Below are 25,075 nucleotides of genomic sequence, written 5' to 3' on the forward strand. Positions count from 1 at the left end.
ATTGTGTGTGGAAGACTATCCCAAAAAGAAGAGGATATGTGCAAAATTATTTTCTAAATATAACAGTGCCCTTTAACCTCGCTAGCGGTCTGATTATGTCAGTATTTCTTTGCTCAAAGCGGTACATTGTTTTCAATGGAAATATGTTGTTTTTTTTATTGTAGGCCTGTAATTCTTAGGAATAACTCACTGAAATCTGTCCCGGTACTGCAGCCCATAGAGGAGGTGAGCCACAGCACCACCAGCGGTGAGCCCTTTCCTGACATTGGTCTTGCCACTGGCCTGTCCAAGAATGAACAGTATATGTTTCAATATCTACAATACATACAGCATATACTGTATCATATACTATAATTAAAAGTAGCTGAAATCAAGTTAAATTTAGATTAGTATTTAGATTAGTTGCATTTCAAATGCATGATATGATTTTTCTTAACCTCTCTAGCGGTCTGATTATGTCCATATTTCTGTGCTCAAAGCGGTAAATTTTTTTGCATGGAAATATGTATTTTTTTTATTGTAGGCTGTAATTTTTAGGAATAACTCACTGAAATCTGTCCGAACAAGAGTCTAGTAACATCCCGGGGATGATAAAATTTGAAACACGAAATCATAAATTATAATTTAATAAATAATCATAAAAAATAATAATACATTTAATTCAATAATGTAATCAAACCAAAAACACTGAAATTTGAAATATAGCGCCAAGTTTGCACATCGCTGTTCTCTAGCCGGTCTAAAACCGCTTTTGACCTAAAGGGATGCTTTTTGGACGCCATGGACATTTCTCAGTTTCCAGGCAGAAAGAACAGTCAAAATGCAGGCAGGGCGCCGGACAAAGCACTCGGGACAAAATGTATGTGAAATGGTTTGATACAGGAATGTTATACTATGTGATTTTAGTGTATTGAGTGAATGTCAAATTTTAAGATTTTTGAATTTCCCGCCGGTTCCGTCCCCTGTATGTCCCGTCGCTTGCAGGGAACAGAACCCCGGAGACGGATGCCGGCATTGGCCAGAGGACATTGCCGGGGACACTGCAGGGTGGACATTGCGGGAGTGAAGGACAAGGTAAGTGCTGGAGGGATCACTGTAGAAGCGCTGCAGTGTATTCCCGAGTGTAGCTCGGGGTTACTGCTTCTGGTACTGAAAGTTAACCCCGTGCTACACTCGGGAATACCGCCAGGGTGTTAAGGTATATGAAACAGTCCCTTTAAGGTGAACAGTCCAAGATCTTCCCTAACCCTAGGTTCACACCTAAGTATTTTCCATTTATAGGACACGTTCACATCTCAGCATTTTCACCTGCTGCGTTCTTTGGAAAGGGTCAGGGACTTTTATGAACGCAGTTGCGTTTTTGGTTCTATAGACTGCAATGGAAATGCTGCAGAAAAGCATGGAGTGTGTTTTTGCTGCATTTTTGATGCCTTTTAAATTTGCCTAGCAACAAGAAAAATAAAAAAAAATGCAAAGCACACTAAAAACGCGGCAAAAATGCAAAAAACAACGCAAAATGCAATGCAGAAACGGATCAAACACAAACTGCATAGGTGTAAACCTAGCCTTAGTCTTCAACAATCACCAGTGTCACCCAACACCACAGTGGACACAGGATGGATGCTTACCAGATTTACTGACCCCTTATTCAGATAGGTCAACATGCATTTTAGCAGAAATCTTATGAGTCAAGCCAGACCACATTAACTCAAGCCATTCCTCAGATGATCCCGATCACACAGCATGTATATATATTCATATGGGAATAAAAGATATGCCTCTTATTGTGTAGAAAGTTAAAAACTCCATTTATTGCACAAGAAACACACTTGTGAAGACATACCTGCTAAGGTCCTGCGTCCCTGCTACTTCCCCCAACTATCACAATACTTGAAAAAGTGTTAAAACCCAGGCAGAATAATTGTTTTCTTGCATCATTTAGTCAGTGTTGCATTCCATTTTTAGTTGCTTAAAGAAATGTATATTATTATTATATTTTTTTATGGGTTAAAACTACATCTTTTAGCTGGAATTATTGTTTTTTTTCAGCTTTCAGCCAACTTTCTCTCCATTTGATGCTTCTTTGTACTATTTCGCCAGCTCAACATAGGCAGATACAGATTAGGCAGATACACGTAACGCATCTGATCTGTCTCTCCAATCTAAGCATTGAAAGTGTGATCTCTGTAACTTACAGTTGTGATGAGATAGCGATAACTCCAATCTTAGATGAATATCACAGGCAGTGACTCAATCCAGAAGACATCTTGTAGATCTTGTGAAGTTTATTCCATAAACTGAGAGAATCTTACAACAATGAACATCGGATAGGTCAAAAGATCATAATGTGACCTGCTTCATGACATGAGGCTAGACACTGCAATGCCTTACTGGGAAAAGGGGTGGAGCTATCTATACAGCATGAACTAAACCAAAGGAAAGGGAGGAGCACAGACAAAATACAGAGAACACTTAAAGGCATATGACAGTCATGTGAAACATGACAGCGTCTATGATCCTGACTCATTTTGATTTTGTCCCATGGCTCGTTGAAGTACTTACTGGAGAGGTGTCCTTTTTCTTTTCTTTTTTTTTTTTTAGATATCTGCATATGCAATTATTTATGACATCTTGTTGTACAACCTGAAATCATCTTACTATATGTCATGCTGTTAACTAACTTTGTCATAGGTTCACTTTACTGGATCTCGCATTGGTTAGGAATCAGTTGTATACTTGAAACTAAAACAACTTAAATTGTAGAGATTGCACACCTTTTTTCCTTTTTTTTTTTTTTGCATTTTTTACAAGTATTGCATAACTATATGTTAAGAAGTCAAAGAAATATACTAGCGAGCGCATATATAAAACAATAAATATAGAACAATAATTCCAGGTAGCTGCTACCACTGAAGGGCATAGGCAACAGTCCCAATTGACGTTTAAAATTTCTACAAGTGCAGCACTGTGATAGATATAAATATGACAACGTATTCAAATAATAAAGTCATCAGTGCACAGTATATAAAGTGCTATTTGTGCGATATGTGCAATAAGTGAAATAAATCAATGATTGTCCATATTAATTATTCTGGTTTCAATAGATAAATAAATAACGATAATTCAAAGGAAGATATAATCTTGTGACCAAGGTGCAGTAGTGCCTGTGTCTTTAAAAAAAAATTCACCACTTCTGATGGGTGCGCACTCACCAGAACCTAGATGTATACAGGCATTGGTAACAATCTGTCCCATCTGGGCGCAGGGGTATTAGGACAGCTTAAGGGTTAATCCAGCATCCTCACAGTACCGGTGGTGCGTTCCTCTTTAATTCTGGGGAAGATTGCTCAACCACAGGAGGTACTCATATAGTGTAGTATTTATTGTTAAAAGATGGGTATACATAAGTCAAAGTAATCCTCGTGGAAGATAAAAATATATCAGGTACCAAAATTGCCGCCGCTCCTTACCCAGGAGATGACGGCGTGACGTCAGCAATGTGGCTCCTCCCACATTAATAAAATAAGCAAGTACAGTGCACAGTTTTATGTTACCAATCATTAAACACACATAAACACAAAGGATCCTACGCACCTATGTGCAAAAGAACACTCATTAGCAGACTGTATGGGCTTCCCATTCTATTATCTGGTGTAGCAGCCCTCCAAACACTAAGTGACCCAGGGGCAGACTGACCATTTGGAAACTCGGGCACTGCCAGAGGGCCCGGGGTCAGTAGGGGGCCCCATGAGATGCACCTTTTTCATAGGCTTTTTTGAGTTTGGGCAAGGACACAGAGGCGCCATGATCCCCTATTGCCCGGGGGCCCCATGAGTTGTCAGTCCACCCCTGAAGTGATCATAAAAAATAATAAAATTCCCCTTTGCTTTCAATGCAATATGAAATTTGGGAATAAAATAAATCAAATCACCATTTTTCATTTATAGGTAAAGTTGATCCAGGGAATATCCGATTGCCTCTCGGGAGATTATGAAGGAAGTTTTTTCCCTGCAGGAGCAAATTGGATCGTGCTTTGCTGGGTTTTATTGCCTTCCTCTGGATCAACTGTGGGTATAGGATTGTAACTTGTTTTTTCCTATGGTTGAACTGGATGGACTTTTGTCTTTTTTCAGCCAGACTAACTATGTAACTATGTAACCCAATATGTACAAGATAAGGACATAGGTGTCCGTTTATGACACAGAGAATAGCTGCGATTCAACAGATCTCAGCTATTCTCTGGTCATTCAGAGTTTATGACACTCAGGAGATCATGTCAGCCCTTCTCTGGAGATCTGTGTTCTCCCTCCAGATTCTCCAGCCCAGAGCTGGAGAATCAGAGGGACCGAAAACTAAGCAGAGATAATTTACCTCTGCTTAGTAGACTGATCTTTTACTGTAATCTCACGAGATTATAGTAAAATGAGCCGTTTTCCAGAGTTTGTAGACCGTTCTCCAGCGTTTGGAGACCGTTCTCCCTTCGTTCGGAGAACTGCTTCATAAACTGCATTCACAGGAGAACTGTGTTCTCCGAGAATGCCGGAGAACTCAGCAGCGATCTATTACCGCTGGTTCATAAAAGGACACCATAGACTGAGAATTACACCCAGCATACAGAACAGTAGTGGTACTGTTGGTGTTCTGTCAGGGCAGGAGCTGAGGAACGGACAGGCAGGCCTAAACAATGTAACACACTGGCTGACGACAACCACCACCCACAGACCGAAGTCCCTCAGGGCGCGGAGTCTAAGTCCCAGGTTGCCCTTCACCAGGGCCCCTGATGGTGGGGATGGACTTGACGCAGCCAGGAACCAGGTTGCGGCCCCCGAGACACCTCAGTTGCGGTAATGGCCGCCGCCAATGGCGTGTAGCTGGTGGAAAAGACAATAGAGTAGTCAGGCAGGCCGGGTCAACAACAACGGGACAAAACGGTACAGGACAGCAGACGAGAATCACAGGTCATGAGCCGGGTTCAGCAACAGAGGGTCAGATCAAAGGAGAATGCAAAGAATAGTCGAGTCACAAGCCGAGTCAGATACCAGAAGAGTCACGAGAGTCAGAACAGAGTAATAGCAACACAAAGACACAAGACACAAGTGCAAAGAGCATGTGCGGACCACAGGCTTATACAGTCATGGCCGAAATTGTTGGCACCCTTGATATTTTTCCTGAAAATCAAGTATTTCACACAAAAAAGGTATTGCATTAACACATGTTTTGCTATACACATGTTTATTCCCTTTGTATGTATTGGAACAAATATAAAACAGAGGCAGAAAAGCAAATATGACATAATGTCACACAAAACCCCAAAAATGGGCTGGACAAAAGTATTGGCACCCTTAACTTAATATTTGGTTGCACACCCTTTGGAAAACATAACTGAAATCAGTCGCTTCCTATAACCATCAATAAGCTTCTGACACCTCTCACCCGGAATTTTGGACCACTCTTCCTTTGCAAACAGCTCCAGGTCTCTCTTATTGGAAGGACACCTTTTCCCAACAGCAATTTTAAGATCTCTCCACAGGTGTTCAATGGGATTTAGATCTGGGCTCATTGCTGGCCACTTCAGAACTCTCCAGCGCTTCTTTGCCATCCATTTCTGAGTGCTTTTTGACGTATGTTTGGGGTCATTGTCCTGCTGGAAGACCCAGGATCTTGGACGCAAACCCAGCTTTCTGACACTGGGCCCTACAGTGCGACCCAAAATCCTTTGGTAATCCTCAGATTTCATGATGCCTTGCACACAGTCAAGGCACCCAGTGCCAGAGGCAGCAAAACAACCCCAAAACATCATTGAACCTCCACCATATTTTACCGTAGGTACTGTGTTTTGTTCTTTGTAGGCCTCATTCCGTTTTCGGTAAACAGTAGAATGATGTGCTTTACCGAAAAGCTCTATCTTGGTCTCATCTGTCCACAAGACGTTTTCCCAGAAGGCTTTTGGCTTACTCAAGTACATTTTGGCAAACTGTAGTCTTGCTTTTTTATGTCTCTGTGTCAGCAGTGGGGTCCTCCTGGGTCTCCTGCCATAGCGTTTCATTTCATTTAAATGTCGACGGATAGTTCGCGCTGACACTGATGCTCCCTGAGCCTGCAGGACAGCTTGAATGTCTTTGGAACATGTTTGGGGCTGCTTATCCACCATCCGGACTATTCTGCGTTGCAATCTTTCATCAATTTTCCTCATCCGTCCACGACCAGGGAGATTAGCTACAGTGCCATGGGTTGCAAACTTCTTGATAATGTTGCGCACTGTGGACAAAGGCAAATCTAGTTCTCTGGAGATGGACTTGTAACCTTGAGATTGTTGATATTTTGCCACAATTTTGGTTCTCAGGTCCTCAGACAGTTCTCGTCTCCTCTTTCTGTTGTCCATGCTTAGTGTGGCACAGACAGACACACAATGCAAAGGTTAAGTGAACGTCTCTCCTTTTTATCTGCTTTCAGGTGTGATTTCTATATTGCCCACACCTGTTACTTGCCCCAGGTGAGTTTACAGGAGCATCACATGCTTGTAACATTCTTATTTATCCGCAGTTGTGAAAGGGTGCCAATACTTTTGTCCAGCCCATTTTTGGAGGTTTGTGTGACATTATGTCGAATTTGCTTTCTTTCCTCCCTTTTTTTGTTTTGTCCCAATACACACAAAGGGAATAAACATGTGTATAGCAAAACATGTGTTAATGCAATACGTTTCGTGAGAAATACATGATTTCCTGGAGAAATATCAAGGGTGCCAACAATTTCGGCCATGACTGTATGTCATCAGCCACACCCCTCTGGGGGATGGACCTCAGAGACCTGAAGGCATAAAGGATTCCCACCATGCTCAGCAGAAATCCAAGATGGATGCCAGCACATGGAGTAACATAACCTCTGGGAAAAGGTAGGACCTTGACATGTTCATACTTACAGAATAATAAGTACATGGGAACATGACTTTAAACTAATAGAACGTCTATAAAAAAAAGAAAAAACACACAAGACGAAACAATCAAGAAATGAAACCATTCTACATTTCCGAGAAAACGAAAAAAAAAAAAAAATCCTCCTCCCTCCTCCCCGCCCAGAGAGATGTAGAAGATTGGAAATCCCCAGCTGATGCAATTATCAGTTCATGTAACACGTTCTGCGCTGTGATTGGTGGATCGGTTTGGTATAGCAAAGCACTCAGGGGTGTGAAGTTGTCGTGGATCACGACAGGGCTCTGAAAGCGGAAAGCCACGTTGTTCTGTTCTGTTTTATGTTTGCTGTTCTTCTCTATTTCTTTGTCCCGTGGTCCCAGTGTACAGTGGCTTTGGCCCGAATTACTCTATCTATTCTTTATATCACGTACAGCCATGGAAACTGGAGCAGGATCCACTTATCAGCTCCAGAGAAGGGAACGACCTGTTATCCAGGATTCCTTGCCCGCATATCCCTAAAGGGGACCTCGGGCATTCCGGATCCATCTTCACCATACGAGGGCATCCCATCTTCATCATCTCCAGTTCCAGTCCATATCCTGACCAGAGAGAGGGGGGATCTTCATGATACTTACACACCGCATATTTTAAATACGCCTCTGGTTAGTGCGCATTTATACTATATGCACTGGGAACACAAGGAGCACCATTACAGGACTTTATTTTTCTTGCAGTCTATGATCAGATTATTTACATTAATTTATTCTTGATTATTATATACTGGTACTTTTCATTGATTTTTAGCGCTGCATTTTATATTTTATGCTATTTCTCACAAGGTTTTATGTGGTGTCCTTGAATGTTTAGCTGCTTTTACCCTAAGAGCGCTCACTGTAGCAATTAATTTTATATATATAAATATATATATATATATATCATATACTATAATTACAAGTAGCTGAAATCAAGTTAAATGTAGACTAATATTTAGATTAGTTGCATTTCAAATGCATGATATGATTTCTCTTAATAAATAATTAACTGAAAAAAAAAAAAAAAAGAATGGCTCCAAGCACACAGCACTGTTGTGTCAGGTTAGGGGGTCCCCAAATATATATATATATATATATATATATATATATATATATATATAAAAAAAACACAATATACTATATATTCCCCCGCTTGAATCGGTTATACCAAGAACTGATCCATAAATAGTGAACATATAATCAACTATCAGGGTTGCATTGTGATTTGAGGTATTGAATGCTTCATAATGGCTCATATAAAATACGAAATTGAAACTGGTTGCATAAAAATAAAATAATTATTATATATATTATATATATTAGACAAGGTTCGTCAGCACCAAAGCACATACTCAGTGTGTATAAATATCAGCCAAATTTGAATAATAGTGCCGCGCTCCTAATTTATAATACAGCATACAATGAAAAATAAATTCATACACTCATAAAAAATGAAAATAGTGAAAAATGTCCATAGTGACAATGTGATATAAATCAGACAAAGTGATCAAAAGAATCCACTATTGATAAAAGTTACCCATCCAACGGTGAAAAAACGTAATTCCCAGTGACTTCTTAATGTGTTCACAATATGCGCTCACCTCATTTAGTGCCTACTAGGAGGCTAAACCAGCTTTTGTTCACCAAATGGAACTTTAAATCATCTATTGCATCATGGCAGTAGTGGTGAGTATCTCCCAATTGTTGATGGAACGCGGCTCTCCTCTCCTATTATCACTGCAGGGATCTCTCGCTTACTCTCCTCCTTAGAATATTCCTCAGTACAAAAAAGACATGGACATAGTGCCTTATCCTTAAAAAAGATCAAGCCTTTAACCTCCCTGGCGGTATTCCTGAGTGTAGCTCGGGGTAAAATTTCTGTACCAAAAGCGGTAACCCTGAGCTACACTCGGGCTTACCATGCGGCGTTGCTCAGGGATTCCCTACAGAGCTTACCTTGTCCTTCGTTCCCGTGATGCGTCCCCTGCAGCGTCCCCGGCCATCTCCTCCGGCTGATGCCGGCATCCGGCTTCTGTGTTCCGGTCCCTGTGACGTCGGGACGTACGGGTGCCGGAACCGGCGGGAAATTTGAAAGTTTTAAAAAATTTCATTTTTTTTCTAAATGAATTTTACATAGTAAAACATTGCTGTTTCAAACCATTTCACATACATTGTGTCCCGAGTGCTTTGTCCGGCGCCCTGCCTGCATTTTGCCTGTTCTTTCCGCTAGGAAACTTAGAATAGTCCATGGCGTCCAAAAAGCGTCCCTTTAGGTCAAAAGCGGTTTTAGACCGGCTAGAGAACAGCGATAGTAAATCAGAACCACTTGCAGAATTGAGTGATAATGATTCGTGGGGGAAATTCCTCATCAGACACTGAAAACAATTTTGCGACTTTGCTCAGCGATGTGCGAACTTGGCGCTCTATTTCAAATTTCAGTGTTTTTGGTTTGATTATATTATTGAATGAAATGTAATATTATTATATTATTATTTTTTATGATTATTTATTAAATTATCATTTATGATTTCGTGTTTCAAATTTTATCATCCCCGGGATGTTTACTAGACTCTTGTTCGTACAGATTTCAGTGAGTTATTCCTAAATATTACAGCCTACAATAAAAAAACTACATATTTCCATGCAAAATAATGGTACCGCTTTCAGCACCAAAAATCTGAAATAATCAGACCGCCAGGGAGGTTAATTTGTGCCCATATGCACTCACATGTAATATAAAATAACAAGCGTTTTGAATATAGTATCCACGATCTCTCACAGCCAGCGTGTGTGCCGTTCACAGCCATGCTGTATTATAAATTAGGAGCGCAGCACTATTATTCAAATTGAAACTGGTTGCATCTCTCTTCACCAGCCTCTAAAATTTCCCTGTAAATCAGTTATTAGATAATACTTTAGACCATGACAAGCACAGGATTTGGTAAACATCAGTGGCCCATATAGCTGGAAGGCCTATTCCATGGCTTGTAGTTTCTTCCGTGTATCCCACCACAGTCATGAGTATTGGGTAATGATAAGCTGACCTCACAGTCCAGTCCTGGGTTGGACTTTTTACATTATTATTATATAGGATTTATACATAAATCATCTTTCACCATCTTACTGAAAGTAATTGCTTGGTCCACTGAAAGTAATTGCTCCAATCCACATACATCCAGGATTGTCGCCATTCAATGCACAGGGGTTTTCATTTTTAAAGATGAATTGATCAGCTGTAGCAATCTTCATCAAAAATCCAAAATGAAACTTCCGCCTGCAGCGATTTGCTTTCACCATTTTGCTGTAGGACGACCCCATATTGCCTTCAATAGAGCAGTTACTGTGATCATTCAGTATATAATTCCACTGAACAGAATCCTAAAATGGTTTATATAGCAAACCTTTTAGCGCTATATAAATACTGTATAATAATATAGTATCAGCTTGACATTTATGCTTATCAGATCATCCGTCCAGACAAAGCAGCAGAAGAAATTCTTGCCAGTAACTTCACCATGAAAGTAGAAAGTTCCTTACATCCATACATGTCATAGCCTTCAGCATATTATAAACAACTGATTCAATAAAATTCAAATTCTGACCGGAGTGATAACTTTCACTCATCCCTCTTATATTTTTAGAGAAAGCCTCCCAAAGTATTATATTCTAGACTTATTCTACCCAGTCTGAGCTTCAGTGTGCAAATACTCAGACACCCAATAAGTTATGCCATGCAAAGCCATTTTGTAGCATCTCACCTCAGGAGTTACATACAGGTGGTTTTAAAATGATTATCAGGTTTAAATGCCTCTTTCCGGTTTTAAGACAAAGATCAAGAGCAGGGGCGGACTGACAACTCATGGGAATAGGGGATCATGGGGCCCCTGTGTCCTTGCCCAAAAAAACCTATGAAAAAGGTACCAGGGGCATCTCATGGGGCCCCCTACTGACCCGGGGCCCTCGGGCAGTGCACGAGTTTCCAAATGATCAGTCTGCCCCTAATCAAGAGATAACTGATAATGAAAATAAGAAAGAAAGAAAAAACAATTAAATAGAATAGAACAAAAAGGTCACAATGTAAAGTCCATTGCTTGATGGCAATTGAAAGAGTCCATTATTCGTAAAGTCCTCGTAATTAATTTTATAGAGGTGTCAGTGCAAAATAAGACATTTTCTTGTTCCTCCCCCATTAGCAAAACAGTTTCACATAGATTGTTTAGATTTCTCATCCTTCTGTCTTTCACTTGCAAACAAGTATTTCTGGTCACACATATTCATACGTCTTCAACATCTGAAAGACAAGAAATTCTCAAACAAAGGTTTATTGGTCACGTCCTTAAATATTGTGCTTGAAGATAACGCAAGGTATTATTTACATCTTTACAGTTTCAAGCTAATTCACCCCCATAGAGGTCTAATTTACATTCAAAGACAGATCTGAAGGACCTTCACCTTCTGCTATGTCTACATTTATGACACCTTGTACTCTCCTCAACTGTTTGTGAAGATTTGCATTTGCTTCCAATCATTTGTCACGGTCTGCCTTCATTTTATTATATTCAATTTTCAAATGGTCATATTACTCTTTCAACTGATAAAATGGTATTCAGGTCTTGGACTTTTGCTTATTATTATTTTGATCACAATTCTTTGACCTGGTAAATCCCCCTCGGCTGTTTGGATTATTTGTCCTAAACAATGTGGCTACATCAACTTTTAAGCCTTCTTGTTTGATTTTCTCCATAAATGATCTGCTCTTAATAACATGTCATTTAAATCATGAGGATTTGGGGTAACCAATAAAATATTTTCCTGGACATCCTCACACAAAGCACCTAGAACCATACTCCTGTGTATCAAACCTCCATGCTCCAATGCAGCACTATAACCAACCAACATTTCCATATAGTAGCTATCCTATTCATAGGGAGATTCATTCAGCATTTGTTTGATCCTCCCATGAATAGTAACATCAGAATGTATACCATACAATACACACAATAATTCCAGGAATATAGCTCTTGTTGTTAGAGGCTGAATACAGATCTGATTAATTCTAAACCAAAGCCCACGACCTATAGAATTTTGCACAACTCTTTCTACATCAGATGGATTTACATTGTACATATCTCTGGATGCTGCAAGTCACAAAACCATTTTAAAAATCTGTTTAAATCATGGCGAGGAACCATTCCTATTTCTTTAAGAATTGTGCATAATTCTTTTGGTTTCAAAGGTTTCATTACAAGCCGTACTTCACCGGGATTATTACTATTGTTGTTAACTGGGGTAGTCACAGTGGGTGCAGCTGGCAACAAATTATCAGATTCGATATGAGATTCTTTATCATTTATTGGGAAGTTTAAGTTTGTATTTTGTAGCAGATTGCTGGATTTTAGATTTGATGCATATCTGCATTCTTGTGAATTTCTCTCCAATTCCATAATTCTTAATTTTAGTTTCTCAATTTCCTCTGATAATTCTTCACCAAGTTTAGATTTCTCAATCAATGCTTCCTCAATAGTAACTGCATGCAATTTTAAATGAACAGCCTCCGCTTCTGATTGGTTCTTTAATATCTCACAGCTCTTGTTACTACTATCAACTGCATTCTGTAACTGGGCAATTTCATTGCCTTTTCCTATCACAGAATTTTCTAAAGTTAAACAGCGAGATAACAAGCCCTGCACAATACAACCTTTTCTCTTACTTTCTGAAATTTTGCTATCAAAAACATTTTTCTCTAAAAATTCCTTCATTAAAGTCCATGTCTGCTTACATTTTTCTGGCATGTCAAAGGGACCACCATGGCGTTTAATACATTTTAACACCCATCCGTTAACTCTGTCAGAATGGATACTATCTTCACACTTAGTAAGCATTTTGACTATAAGACTAATAATTACATAAAGGAAATATTCACTCACCACATTTGGGGCTCTGTCTTGAAGTTACTTCCTCGGTGTCAATTTCTGGTCTCCTGGTTCAAGGCACAAACTTTTGTACAGTTTTTCAGTCTCCAGATATTTCTGCGGTTTCAAAACATCTTCAACTTGTGGGTCAGACTCTTAAGTCCCAACCAGACATTAGAGTCACAGCACAGATTCTGGGTCCACCTCACACGACTGTTGTCACCACTGTTACTGAATCTGAAAATGCTCTTCTGGTCACTTGGATGGCACCAATCTGTTGTCTTCTATTAAAAGTACCAATCTGTTGTCTTATATTAAAAGTACCAATCTGTTGTCCTATATTATTATATGTCCACACAGGAACAGTTCATAAAACAAATCTCTTGTCTTATAGTAATAAGGAGGAGGAATGATATATATATATATATATATATATATATATATATATATATATATATGTACTCTTCTCGCAGCAACTAGTCCCACAGTTCTTTTCCAGAGAGTTGCATTTATTTGGATAAAGATATTTGCAACAGATGACAGAAATCCAGCTGAATACTTGTAAATATTACAATGAACAACAGCCCTCAGAGTCCAATTTAATATACTTCACATCAAGCATAGAGATACTACACCGTCCAGCACATGTCCGATCTATAATATGCACCTCGGTAGCTTCCATCCATGCAATAATGTGAGTTATGATCTATACCCGTGCTCCCATACTAATGAAAAGAAGAAGCTCCTCTCCCAGCCAAAATAACTTCCCTTGAAATACGCAACCGTACTGGCAACTGAGATTCCCGTGTGGGCTGCGTTTTCCAAAGAAGTGCTGGGACTTCTTCCCTGTGTGTCATGGGCACGGGAATCCATTCAAATGAATGGGCTCTCGTGCCTGTGCAAAACGCGGCCCACACGGCCGCATATATGTGAACCGGAGGTTACAGAATAATAGGTACACGGGAACATCACTTTAAACTACAAAAAAAAGAAAAAAAACCCACAAAAGACAAAACAATCAAGAAACGAAACCATTCTTCTACATTTCCAAGAAAAGGAAACAAAAATCCTCCTCCCCACCCAGAGAGATGTAGAAGATTGGAAATCCCCAGCTGATGCAATTATCAGTTCATGTAACACGTTCTGCGCTGTGATTGGTGGATGGGTTTGGTATAAGAAAGCGCTCAGAGGTGTGAAGTTGCAGTCGACACAGGAGCAAGGTAAGAGAAACATTGCGATCTGACCGTACGGCTTTAGGATAGAATTAGAATTGAAGCAGAAACATTGTTTACAGTAATCAGTGTAGATGTAGAATTGCAAATCTTGGAGATGATTTTAAAGATGGTTGTTGTAACAGTTTGATTTAATATAATTATTATCATTTGTCTATATGTTTAGCTGGTACAAATGCTTTTCTTTTTTTTTTCCCCAGGATGGAGGTAATATACAATTTCATATGCAATAATTTTACTTATAGTTTTGAACCTAATGGTGTGCTGGTGAAATTTATTGGTTTTCCCCTTTTTACAATACCAATCCAACATCCCATAGAGTTACCTATTGAAGTCTGGATTGGAAGGCTGTTGGATTGGATTCTACGTAATCTAATCAGCCAACTCTAAATTTAAAAAGTATTATATTAAAGATGATCCAGCAACTGCTTACCCTCCCTGCTCCAAGCTTACCGATCCTGTGTTCTCCAGTCCTGAATTTTTCTGTGCTTCTGCCGATGCCCTCTCAGTGACGCCAGCAGGTTGAACGGCTCCGAGCACACGGCAACGAGAGCGGTCCGGACACCTGCGGTCTCCTGGCGACGCCAGCAGGTTGAACGGCTCCGAGCACACGGCAACGAGAGCGGTCCGGACACCTGCGGTCTCCTGGCGACGCCAGCAGGTTGAACGGCTCCTAGCACACAGCAACAAGAGCGGCACGGACACCCGCACTCTCCTGGTGACGCTAGCGGGTTGAATGGCTCCGAGCACACGGCAACAAGAGCGGCACGGACACCCGCACTCTCCTGGTGATGCTAGCGGGTTGAATGGCTCCTCGCACACGGCAATGAGAGCAGTCCGGACAGCCAGTCCCTCATAGGGACGCCAGCAGGTATGAACGGCTCCGAGCACACGGCAACAAGAGCGGCACGGACACCCGCGCTCTCCTGGTGATGCTAGCGGGTTGAATGGCTCCGAGCACACGGCAACAAGAGCGGCACGGACACCCGCACTCTCCTGGTGACGCTAGCGGGTTGAATGGCTCCGAGCACACGGCAACAAGAGCGGCACGGACACCCGCACTCTCCTGGTGATGCTAGCGGGTTGAATGGCTCCTCGCACACGGCAACAAGAGCGGCACGGACACCCGCGCTCTCCTGGTGATGCTAGCGGGTTGAATGGCTCCTCGCACACGGCAATGAGAGCAGTCCGGACAGCTAGTCCCTCATAGGGACGCCAGCAGGTATGAACGGCTCCGAGCACACGGCAACGAGAGCAGCCCAGACATCTGCGCTCTCCTAGTGTACTGGAAAATCAAATAAAAGTTATATATATAAAAATAAAAAAATAAAAAAAACAAAATGAATAAAAAGATGCTACAGCTTCATAGTCAGACTATTATTGTTCTGCATTGTCTGCTCACCCTCATGCAATTTAGACCATTTGCATTGTTAATCTTAGCAAAATGATCAGATATGGTAGATTTAACCTGAATTTTATCAAACAGATGCAAATGCCTCCTACCCATCACAGAGACTACTCTATGCAGCCCCATGTTACCCTGTTTCAATCACAGAGACACGGCATGTTTTTTGCAATCCTGAACCTTATTGCTTCTTACTGCACCTGTTTGGTAAACTGCAAGTTACAACTACTCACTATCTGATCATTCAGCCAATTATCCATTCTGCTAAATTGTGGTAAAGGGGATTACGGTTGTCTTATATCATGATGAGGACGGATGACGAGTGTATATATTTATAAAAGTACTTACAATGAACAACAGCCCTCAGAGTCCCATTGAAGATACTTCACATCAAGCATAGAGATCCTACACCGTCCAGCACATGTCCGATCTATAATATGCACCTCGGTAGCTTCCATGCATGCAATAATGTGAGATATGATCTATACCCATGCTCCCATATTAATGAAAAGAAGAAGCTCCTCTCCCAGCCAAAATAACTTCCCTTGAAATACGGTTTACTGGAGGGTTTCTGATTGGCTGACAAAACACTTTTGATCTTCCATGAAAAGACTTCACTTGTCATTACTATAGATAACAATTAAGGTCACTATAGTGCAGGGGTGGACTGACATTTCATGGGGCCCCCGGGCAATAGGGGATCATAGGGCCCCTGTGTCCTTGCCCAAACTCAAAAAAGCCTACGAAAAAGGTACCAGGGTCATCTCATGGGGCCCCCTACTGACCCCGGGCCCTCCGGCAGTGCCCGAGTTTCCATATGGTCAGTCCGCCCCTGCTATAGTGTTTACCAGGTAATCAAGTCATCCTTTCACCATATAATACCACCTGGAGTCTAATTACCATCAACAGATACTTCTTGTTTGGTCAAATCACACTCTTTATCACCCTGAAGCATGTATACAATGTACCCTTTAAAATGTCTAATTAGATAAACAGGCGATTCCCCAAATACTCAGGTGACCTGCATACAATTAACAAAGAAAAGAGTTCTGTTGATGGGTAAAGTGGTTGTCAGTAATCCGGATATGACCAGAGATGTGTGGACTGACACAGGGAATATCAGGCTTCAGGAGTGATGTAAATAATGTAATTTATTTGTGAGACACACCGATATACAAACACACAGTGCAAGCAACAACCAAACAACAAAAACCTTCACCCAATATATACATGTGCAGAACAAAGGAGTAGTCAGGGCTAGCCGGAGTCCAGGGGTGGACTGACAACTCATGGGGCCCCCGGGAAATAGGGGATCATGGGGCCCCTGTATCCTTGCCCAAACTCAAAAAAGCCTATGAAAAAGGTACCAGGGGCATCTCATGGGGCCCCCTACTAAGCCTGGGCCTTCGGGCGGTGCCCGAGTTTCCAAATGGTCTGTCCGCCCCTGCCGGGGTCATACACAGTTGATCAAGCGTGGGGCGCATAAATAATATATAAAGCAGTAAATATACGAGCGCTGGGTAACATCTAAAACAACAAACAGGATAAGCAGCCAGCAAGATAAGAGGGAATACCTTAAATCCTCCAATAATATACAAAATAATCAATAAAATGCAGCGCTATAGTATACAGATTAAGATGAGGGAAATAAATAAATGAATAAAATTACACATTATCAAAGGGTAAAGGGTACTATATATATAGATCATCTAAATGATCTATATATATAGTAGAGCGCGCATGCGCTGTATCGCGGTCCCGCATCACCGCGGGCTTCCCACGCATGCGCGCTAGGTGTTTGCGGCTGTTATGTCGAAAAAGGGCAATTTAAGATCGCGCATGCGCAATAGGCCGTGATATGGGCCGTTTTGTTGTGGATCACATATTAACAGGAGTGAGAGGATGTGTTCCAGGTGATATGCAGAAGTTAGATATCGCATTTGGTTAAATAGATGATCTTAACCATAATGTGGCCGTAAAAAGTGGGAATTGAAAACATCCACTGACCCCAGGGAGTTAATAGGGGGAAAAAATGGATGATATTTTCTCATGAGGATAAGTAATGCACTGTGATGGGCCATAACAATGCTGCCACCTAGAGGATGTAAATAAAATGGAATGTGGCCCAATTATGACCAAATTGAAGGAACATATCCTCTGTCACCCTGAATGGCCGGTTTAAGTATGAATTAAGACAATATACATAAAATGATCAAACAATATTAAAAATAGGGATGGATGTGAAAAAATTCATAAATAAGAAATATAAACCATAAAGGGGATAAAAACTCCCATCTCGTATTATTAAAAATATATATACCTATCATCATATATACATAAATAAGTACGTATTATAATATGGTGAACAAAGTGTCATAAAAGGGAACAAATGGTAAATGGTAAATAACTAAATGAGCTCAATAAAATAAATATCAGCACAGCTAAAATTCGCCAGTAAAATATAATATGAAACAGACAGTATAAGCCGATGTATCTAAAACAACGAAAAATGAGAACTAAAATCTGCCAAAATACCGAAAAACGGCCGAACATTTAGCCCACTAACGATCCGAAAATAGACCGATTTTACAGGCGAAAATAAAATCGGTCGATTTTTCGGCCGAAAATAAAATCGGGCCATTTTTTCGGCCGAAAATAAAATCGGACCATTTTTTCGGCCGAAAATAAAATCGGGCCATTTTTTCGGCCGAAAATAAAATCGGGCCATTTTTTCGGCCGAAAATAAAATCGGGCCATTTTTTCGGCCGAAAATAAAATCGGGCCATTTTTTCGGCCGAAAATAAAATCGGACCATTTTTTCGGCCGAAAATAAAATCGGGCCATTTTTTCGGCCGAAAATAAAATCGGGCCATTTTTTCGGCCGAAAATAAAATCGGGCCATTTTTTCGGCCGAAAATAAAATCGGGCCATTTTTTCGGCCGAAAATAAAATCGGCCGATTTTTCCGGCCTAAAATAAAATCGGCCGATTTTTCGGCCGAAAAATTCAGTCAATTATCCATTCTGCTAAATTGTGGTAAAGGGGATTACTGTTGTCTTATATCATGATGAGGACGGATGACGAGTGTATATATTTATAAAAGTACTTACAATGAACAACAGCCCTCAGAGTCCCATTTAAGATACTTCACATCAAGCATAGAGATCCTACACCGTCCAGCATATGTCCGATCTATAATACGCACCTCGGTAGCTTCCATGCATGCAATAATGTGAGATATGATCTATACCCGCGCTCCCATACTAATGAAAAGAAGAAGCTCCTCTCCCAGCCAGAATAACTTCCCTTGAAATACGGTTTACTGGAGGGTTTCTGATTGGCTGACAAAACACTTTTGATCTTCCATGAAAAGACTTCACTTGTCATTACTATAGATAACAATTAAGGTCACTATAGTGCAGGGGTGGACTGACAACTCATGGGGCCCCCGGGGCAATAGGGGATCATGGGGCCCCTGTGTCCTTGCCCAAACTCAAAAAAGCCTACGAAAAAGGTACCAGGGTCATCTCATGGGGCCCGCTACTGACCCCGGGCCCTCCGGCAGTGCCCGAGTTTCCATATGGTCAGTCCGCCCCTGCTATAGTGTTTACCAGGTAATCAAGTCATCCTTTCACCATATAATACCACCTGGAGTCTAATTACCATCAACAGATACTTCTTGTTTGGTCAAATCACACTCTTTATCATCCTGAAGCATGTATACAATGTACCCTTTAAAATGTCTAATTAGATAAACAGGCGATTCCCCAAATACTCAGGTGACCTGCATACAATTAACAAAGAAAAGAGTTCCTTTGATGGGTAAAGTGGTTGTCAGTAATCCGGATATGACCAGAGATGTGTGGACTGACACAGGGAATATCAGGCTTCAGGAGTGATGTAAATAATGTAATTTGTTTGTGAGACACACCGATATACAAACACACAGTGCAAGCAACAACCAAACAACAAAAACCTTCACCCAATATATACATGTGCAGAACAAAGGAGTAGTCAGGGCTAGCCGGAGTCCAGGGGTGGACTGACAACTCATGGGGCCCCCGGGAAATAGGGGATCATGGGGCCCCTGTGTCCTTGCCCAAACTCAAAAAAGCCTATGAAAAAAAGGTACCAGGGGCATCTCATGGGGCCCCCTACTGACCCCGGGCCCTCGGGCAGTGCCCGAGTTTCCAAATGGTCTGTCCGCCCCTGCCGGGGTCATACACAGTTGAACAAGCGTGGGGCGCATAAATAATATATAAAGCAGTAAATATACGAGCGCTGGGTAACATCTAAAACAACAAACAGGATAAGCAGCCAGCAAGATAAGAGGGAATACCTTAAATCCTCCAATAATATACAAAATAATCAATAAAATGCAGCGCTATAGTATACAGATTAAGATGACGTAAATAAATAAATGAATAAAATCACACATTATCAAAGGGTAAAGGGTACTATATATATAGATCATCTAAATGATCTATATATATAGTAGAGCGTGCATGCGCTGTATCGCGGTCCCGCGTCACCGCGGGCTTCCCACGCATGCGCGCTAGGTGTTCGCGGCTGTTATGTCGAAAAAGGGCAATTTAAGATCGCGCATGCGCAATAGGCCGTGATATGGGCCGTTTTGTTGTGGATCATATATTAACAGGAGTGAGAGGATGTGTTCCAGGTGATATGCAGAAGTTAGATATCGCATTTGGTTAAATAGATGATCTTAACCATAATGTGGCCGTAAAAAGTGAGAATTGAAAACATCCACTGACCCCAGGGAGTTATTAGGGGGAAAAAATGGATGATATTTTCTCATGAGGATAAGTAATGCACTGTGATGGGCCATAACAATGCTGCCACCTAGAGGATGTAAATAAAATGGAATGTGGCCCAATTATGACCAAATTGAAGGAACATATCCTCTGTCACCCTGAATGGCCGGTTTAAGTATGAATTAAGACAATATACATAAAATGATCAAACAATATTAAAAATAGGGATGGATGTGAAAAAATTCATAAATAAGAAATATAAACCATAAAGGGGATAAAAACTCCCATCTCGTATTATTAAAAATTTATATACCTATCATCATATCTACATAAATAAGTACGTATTATAATATGGTGAACAAAGTGTCATAAAAGGGAACAATGGTAAATGGTAAATAACTAAATGAGCTCAATAAAATAAATATCAGCACAGCTAAAATTCGCCAGCAAAATATAATATGAAACAGACAGTATAAGCCGATGTATCTAAAACAACGAAAAATGAGGAGAACTAAAATCTGCCAAAATACCGAAAAACGGCCGAACATTTAGCCCACTAACGATCCGAAAATCGACCGATTTTATTTTCGGCCGAAAATAAAATCGGCCGATTTTTCGGCCGAAAATAAAATCGGCCGATTTTTCGGCCGAAAATGAAATCGGCCGATTTTTCGGCCGAAAATAAAATCGGACGATTTTTCGGCCGAAAATAAAATCGGACGATTTTTCGGCCGAAAATAAAATCGGACGATTTTTTCGGGCAAAAATAAAATCGGACGATTTTTCGGCCGAAAATAAAATCGGTCGATTTTCGGATCGTTAGTGGGCTAAATATTCAGCCGTTTTTCGGTATTTTGGCAGATTTTTTTTATCTGTAAAGTTGGAAAAAAATTGGCCGATTTTGCAGATCGGCCGATTTTCGTGGCAATGATGGGCAAATCGGCCGATCTTTTACCGATAAAAAAATCTGCGCATGAGCAGTGACCTGCAAGAGGAAGACAAAAAGAAGAAGAAAAAAGAAGAGGATGAAGAGAAAAAGAAGAAGAGGATGAAGAAGAAGAAGAAGAGGAAAAGGATGAAGAAGAGGATGAAGAAGAAGAGGAAGAAGGAGAAGGGGAAGAGAAGAGGATGAAGAAGAAGAAGAAGAAGAGGAAGAAGGAGAAGAGGAAGAGAAGAGGATGAAAAAGAAGAAGAGGACGAAGAAGAAGAAGAGGATGAAGAAGAAGAAGTGGAAGAAGAAGAAGAGGATGAAGAAGAAGAGGATGAAGAAGAGGATGAGGAAGAAGAGGAAGAAGAAGAAGTGGAAGAAGAAGAAGAGGATGAAGTAGAAGAAGAAGAGGATGAAGAAGAGGATGAAGAAGAAGAAGAGGATGAAGAAGAAGAGGAAGATGAAGAAGAGGATGAAGAAGAAGAGGAATAAGAGGAAGAAGAAGAGGATGCAGAAGAGGATGAAGAAGAGGAAGAAGAAGAGGATGAAGAAGAAGAGGATGAAGAAGAAGATGAAGAAGATGAAGAAGAGGATGAAGAAGAGGATGAAGAAGAAGAAGAAGAGGATGAAGAAGAAGAAGAGGATGAAGAAGAGGAGGATGAAGAACAAGAGGAATTCCAGTCCGGCAAAAAGTGTCCCTGCAGAGAGCTCCGCTATTTCTTTGACAGTTCCTTGACATTTACAGCGGTTGCAACAATGTATCTATTTGTTTCCGAATAAAAACATCTGTATCCTAAATGGATACAAATAGATACAATGTTGCAACCACTATAAATGTCAAGGAACTGTCAAAGAAATAGTGGAGCTCTCTGCAGGGACACTTTTTGCCGGCTGTAGACGGGATGAAAATCGTCCGATTTTTTTTTACCATTGCTGGTGACGTTGGCCGCTTGAATGACCGATTTTTCATTTTTTTAAAGAAAAATCGGCCGATTTTCGACCCGTCTATGGCCTGCATAAGAAAACAAAAATGTCAGTGCGTGTCAGCTGTATAATGTATGGATGTGTGTCTGTGAGTGTGTGTGTCCCTCTATCTCTAAGGCACATCTTATATATATTTTACCAGACCAACCCATTAAACAGTTATTTCCTAATTCAGTGTGAGCTAAATAAGTAAAAGCCTTTTTTGTACATCTTCTATACTTATACCTCTTAGTGTGACGTTATCTTCGAACCTCTCAGACGACAGAAATACATGATACGTGATATACAATGGCTTCACATATCTTTAGAAACAACAATGATCACATAAATGCATAAATATAACCAACAATAATTGATATTAAACTTATCACACACTATTCCTAACTAATAAATTAATTACCGTATTTTTCGCTCCATAAGACGCACTTTTTTCCCCCCAAAAAAGGGGGGAAAATGTCAGTGCGTCTTATGGAGCGAATATAAAGCGGCCGGTCCGGTATTTCTGCCGTCACCATGTCAGAATACCGGGCCGGCCGCTCAGCTGTTCTCTTCTGCAGGGCCTTACCTGTTCCTTGCTCCAGCGCTGCACAGTCTTCCCGCGCTGGCTTCTGTGACAGCCGGGTGCCCACTGCGCATGCGCTGCGCTTTGTGAATGATCCGGTGTCTTCTGGGACACATGACAGGTCCCAGAAAGCGCCGGGCCATTCACAAAGCGCAGCGCTCCTCGCACATGCGCAGTGGGCACCCGGCTGTCACAGAAGCCGGCCCGGGAAGAAGAGAAAAGGATAACTCCGCGGAAGTGGGAGCGGGTACCTGTCAAATTCAGGTACCCGCTCCCCCTCCCTCCCCAAAGGTCAGCAGTCTCTGGTCATTCCCTGCACTGTCTGCAGTCTCTGGTCATCCCCGGCACTGTCTGCAGTCTCTGGTCATCCCCGGCACTGTCTGCAGTCTCTGGTCATCCCCTGCACTGTCTGCAGTCTCTGGTCATTCCCTGCACTGTCTACAGTCTCTGGTCATTCCCTGCACTGTGTCCGCAGTCTCTGGTCATCTCCTGCACTGTGTCCGCAGTCTCTGGTCATTCCCTGCACTGTGTCCGCAGTCTCTGGTCATTCCCTGCACTGTGTCCGCAGTCTCTGGTCATTCCCTGCACTGTGTCCGCAGTCTCTGGTCATCTCCTGTACTGTGTCCGCAGTCTCTGGTCATCTCCTGTACTGTGTCCGCAGTCTCTGGTCATCTCCTGCACTGTGTCCGCAGTCTCTGGTCATCTCCTGCACTGTGTCTGCAGTCTCTGGTCATTCCCTGCACTGTGTCCGCAGTCTCTGGTCATTCCCTGCACTGTGTCAGCAGTCTCTGGTCATTCCCTGCACTGTGTCCGCAGTCTCTGGTCATCTCCTGTACTGTGTCCGCAGTCTCTGGTCATCCCCTGTACTGTGTTCGCAGTCTCTGGTCATCTCCTGTATTGTGTACGCAGTCTCTGGTCATCCCCTGTACTGTGTCCGCAGTCTCTGGTCATCCCCTGTACTGTGTCCGCAGTCTCTGGTCATCTCCTGCACTGTGTCCGCAGTCTCTGGTCATCTCCTGCACTGTGTCCGCAGTCTCTGGTCATCCCCTGTACTGTGTTCGCAGTCTCTGGTCATCCCCTGTACTGTGTCCGCAGTCTCTGGTCATCCCCTGTACTATGTCTGCAGTCCATTGGTTCAGAATATTTTTTTTCTTGTTTTCCTCCTCTAAAACCTAGGTGCGTCTTATGGTCAGGTGCGTCTTATGAAATAATTATCCAACTAACTATATTATAGATTAGACATGATTTTCTTTATAAAAGACATATTCTTTCTTTGCTCTTACTGCATATCTTATTACATTCCAATTGCTTATTCTTAAAAGAAGCTTATGAGCTGCTGACCTCGTAGACATGAATATACCGTGGTTCATCGTTAAAACCTGTTTTTCAAAGCCTTCATACACACGCAAAGTTAAAACTGTACTAGCTCAGTGACTTTACTTGTCATTTAGAGGAGACAGAGATATGAAAAAATACAGACGTCTGTTTTATGCTGAATTAATTTCCTAAAATATTCCCCCTAAATATAATTTATCACAAAAACTGCTGAGACGCAAGAATCGCTGTGACATTGGCAGGGGCGGACTGACAACTCATGGGGCCCCTGGGCAATAGGGGATCATGGGGCCCCTGTGTCCTTGCCCAAACTCAAAAAAAGCCTATGAAAAAGGTACCAGGGGCATCTCATGGGGCCCCCTACTGACCCCGGGCCCTCGGGCAGTGCCCAAGTTTCCAAATGGTCAGTCCACCCCTGGACATTGGTGATGTATAATTCATGAGTTTACCTTTGCCATTATCAATACAACTATGAGTGCAATAACAGAAAATAAACTACACGGCTGTGGTGCGCTATTGTTCGCTGGGTCGCCGATTTGTCGAATGCTTTTACATTGACTGATTTTTTTTTTCTTTTAGCGGACTCCTAAGCTAGAGGGTGATTTGGGACGCCGGGATCCAAACATGGCTGAATTATTAGAGGTGGTCACATCGACTCTTCTAGACATTTCATATTCTGCACCTCTTACCTTAGTATTAGTCGCAGCCTCTCCGCTTTCTGCTCCAGCTTTGCAGACAGGATGATGGCTCCGAGCCGGGGGTCCTGGGCGCAGAAGTTGTAGTGTTCCTAATGGACCATCAGCAATGATTATTATTATTATACAGGATTTATAGAGCGCCAACAGTTTACACAGCACTTTACTACCTAAGGGCGATCACAATACACATGAATACAGGAGGACTCAGAGGGCCCTGCTCGTTAGATCGTACAATCTAAGAGGGATGGTAATTAGACGCCAGTTATATTTCTGACATTACTCTATAGAAAAAAAAAATTGGCTGT

General features: G+C 41.5%; 1 protein-coding gene across 1 annotated transcript in view; it reads right to left on the reverse strand.

The window, feature by feature from the left end:
• LOC149444948 (rap1 GTPase-activating protein 1-like) overlaps nucleotides 1-25,075 on the reverse strand; it is a 159,462-nt gene that overhangs the window by 84,178 nt on the left and 50,209 nt on the right. Inside the window, exon 7 of the mRNA XM_089654347.1 lies at nucleotides 24,762-24,859. Coding sequence (XP_089510473.1) covers nucleotides 24,762-24,859 — 98 coding nt within the window. The remainder of the gene's footprint in view (nucleotides 1-24,761; nucleotides 24,860-25,075) is intronic.

Source organism: Staurois parvus, unplaced genomic scaffold, assembly GCF_062004578.1.
Source record: "Staurois parvus isolate SC_StPar_1 unplaced genomic scaffold, SC_StPar_1.0 ptg000758l, whole genome shotgun sequence".
NCBI lineage: Eukaryota > Metazoa > Chordata > Amphibia > Anura > Ranidae > Staurois > Staurois parvus.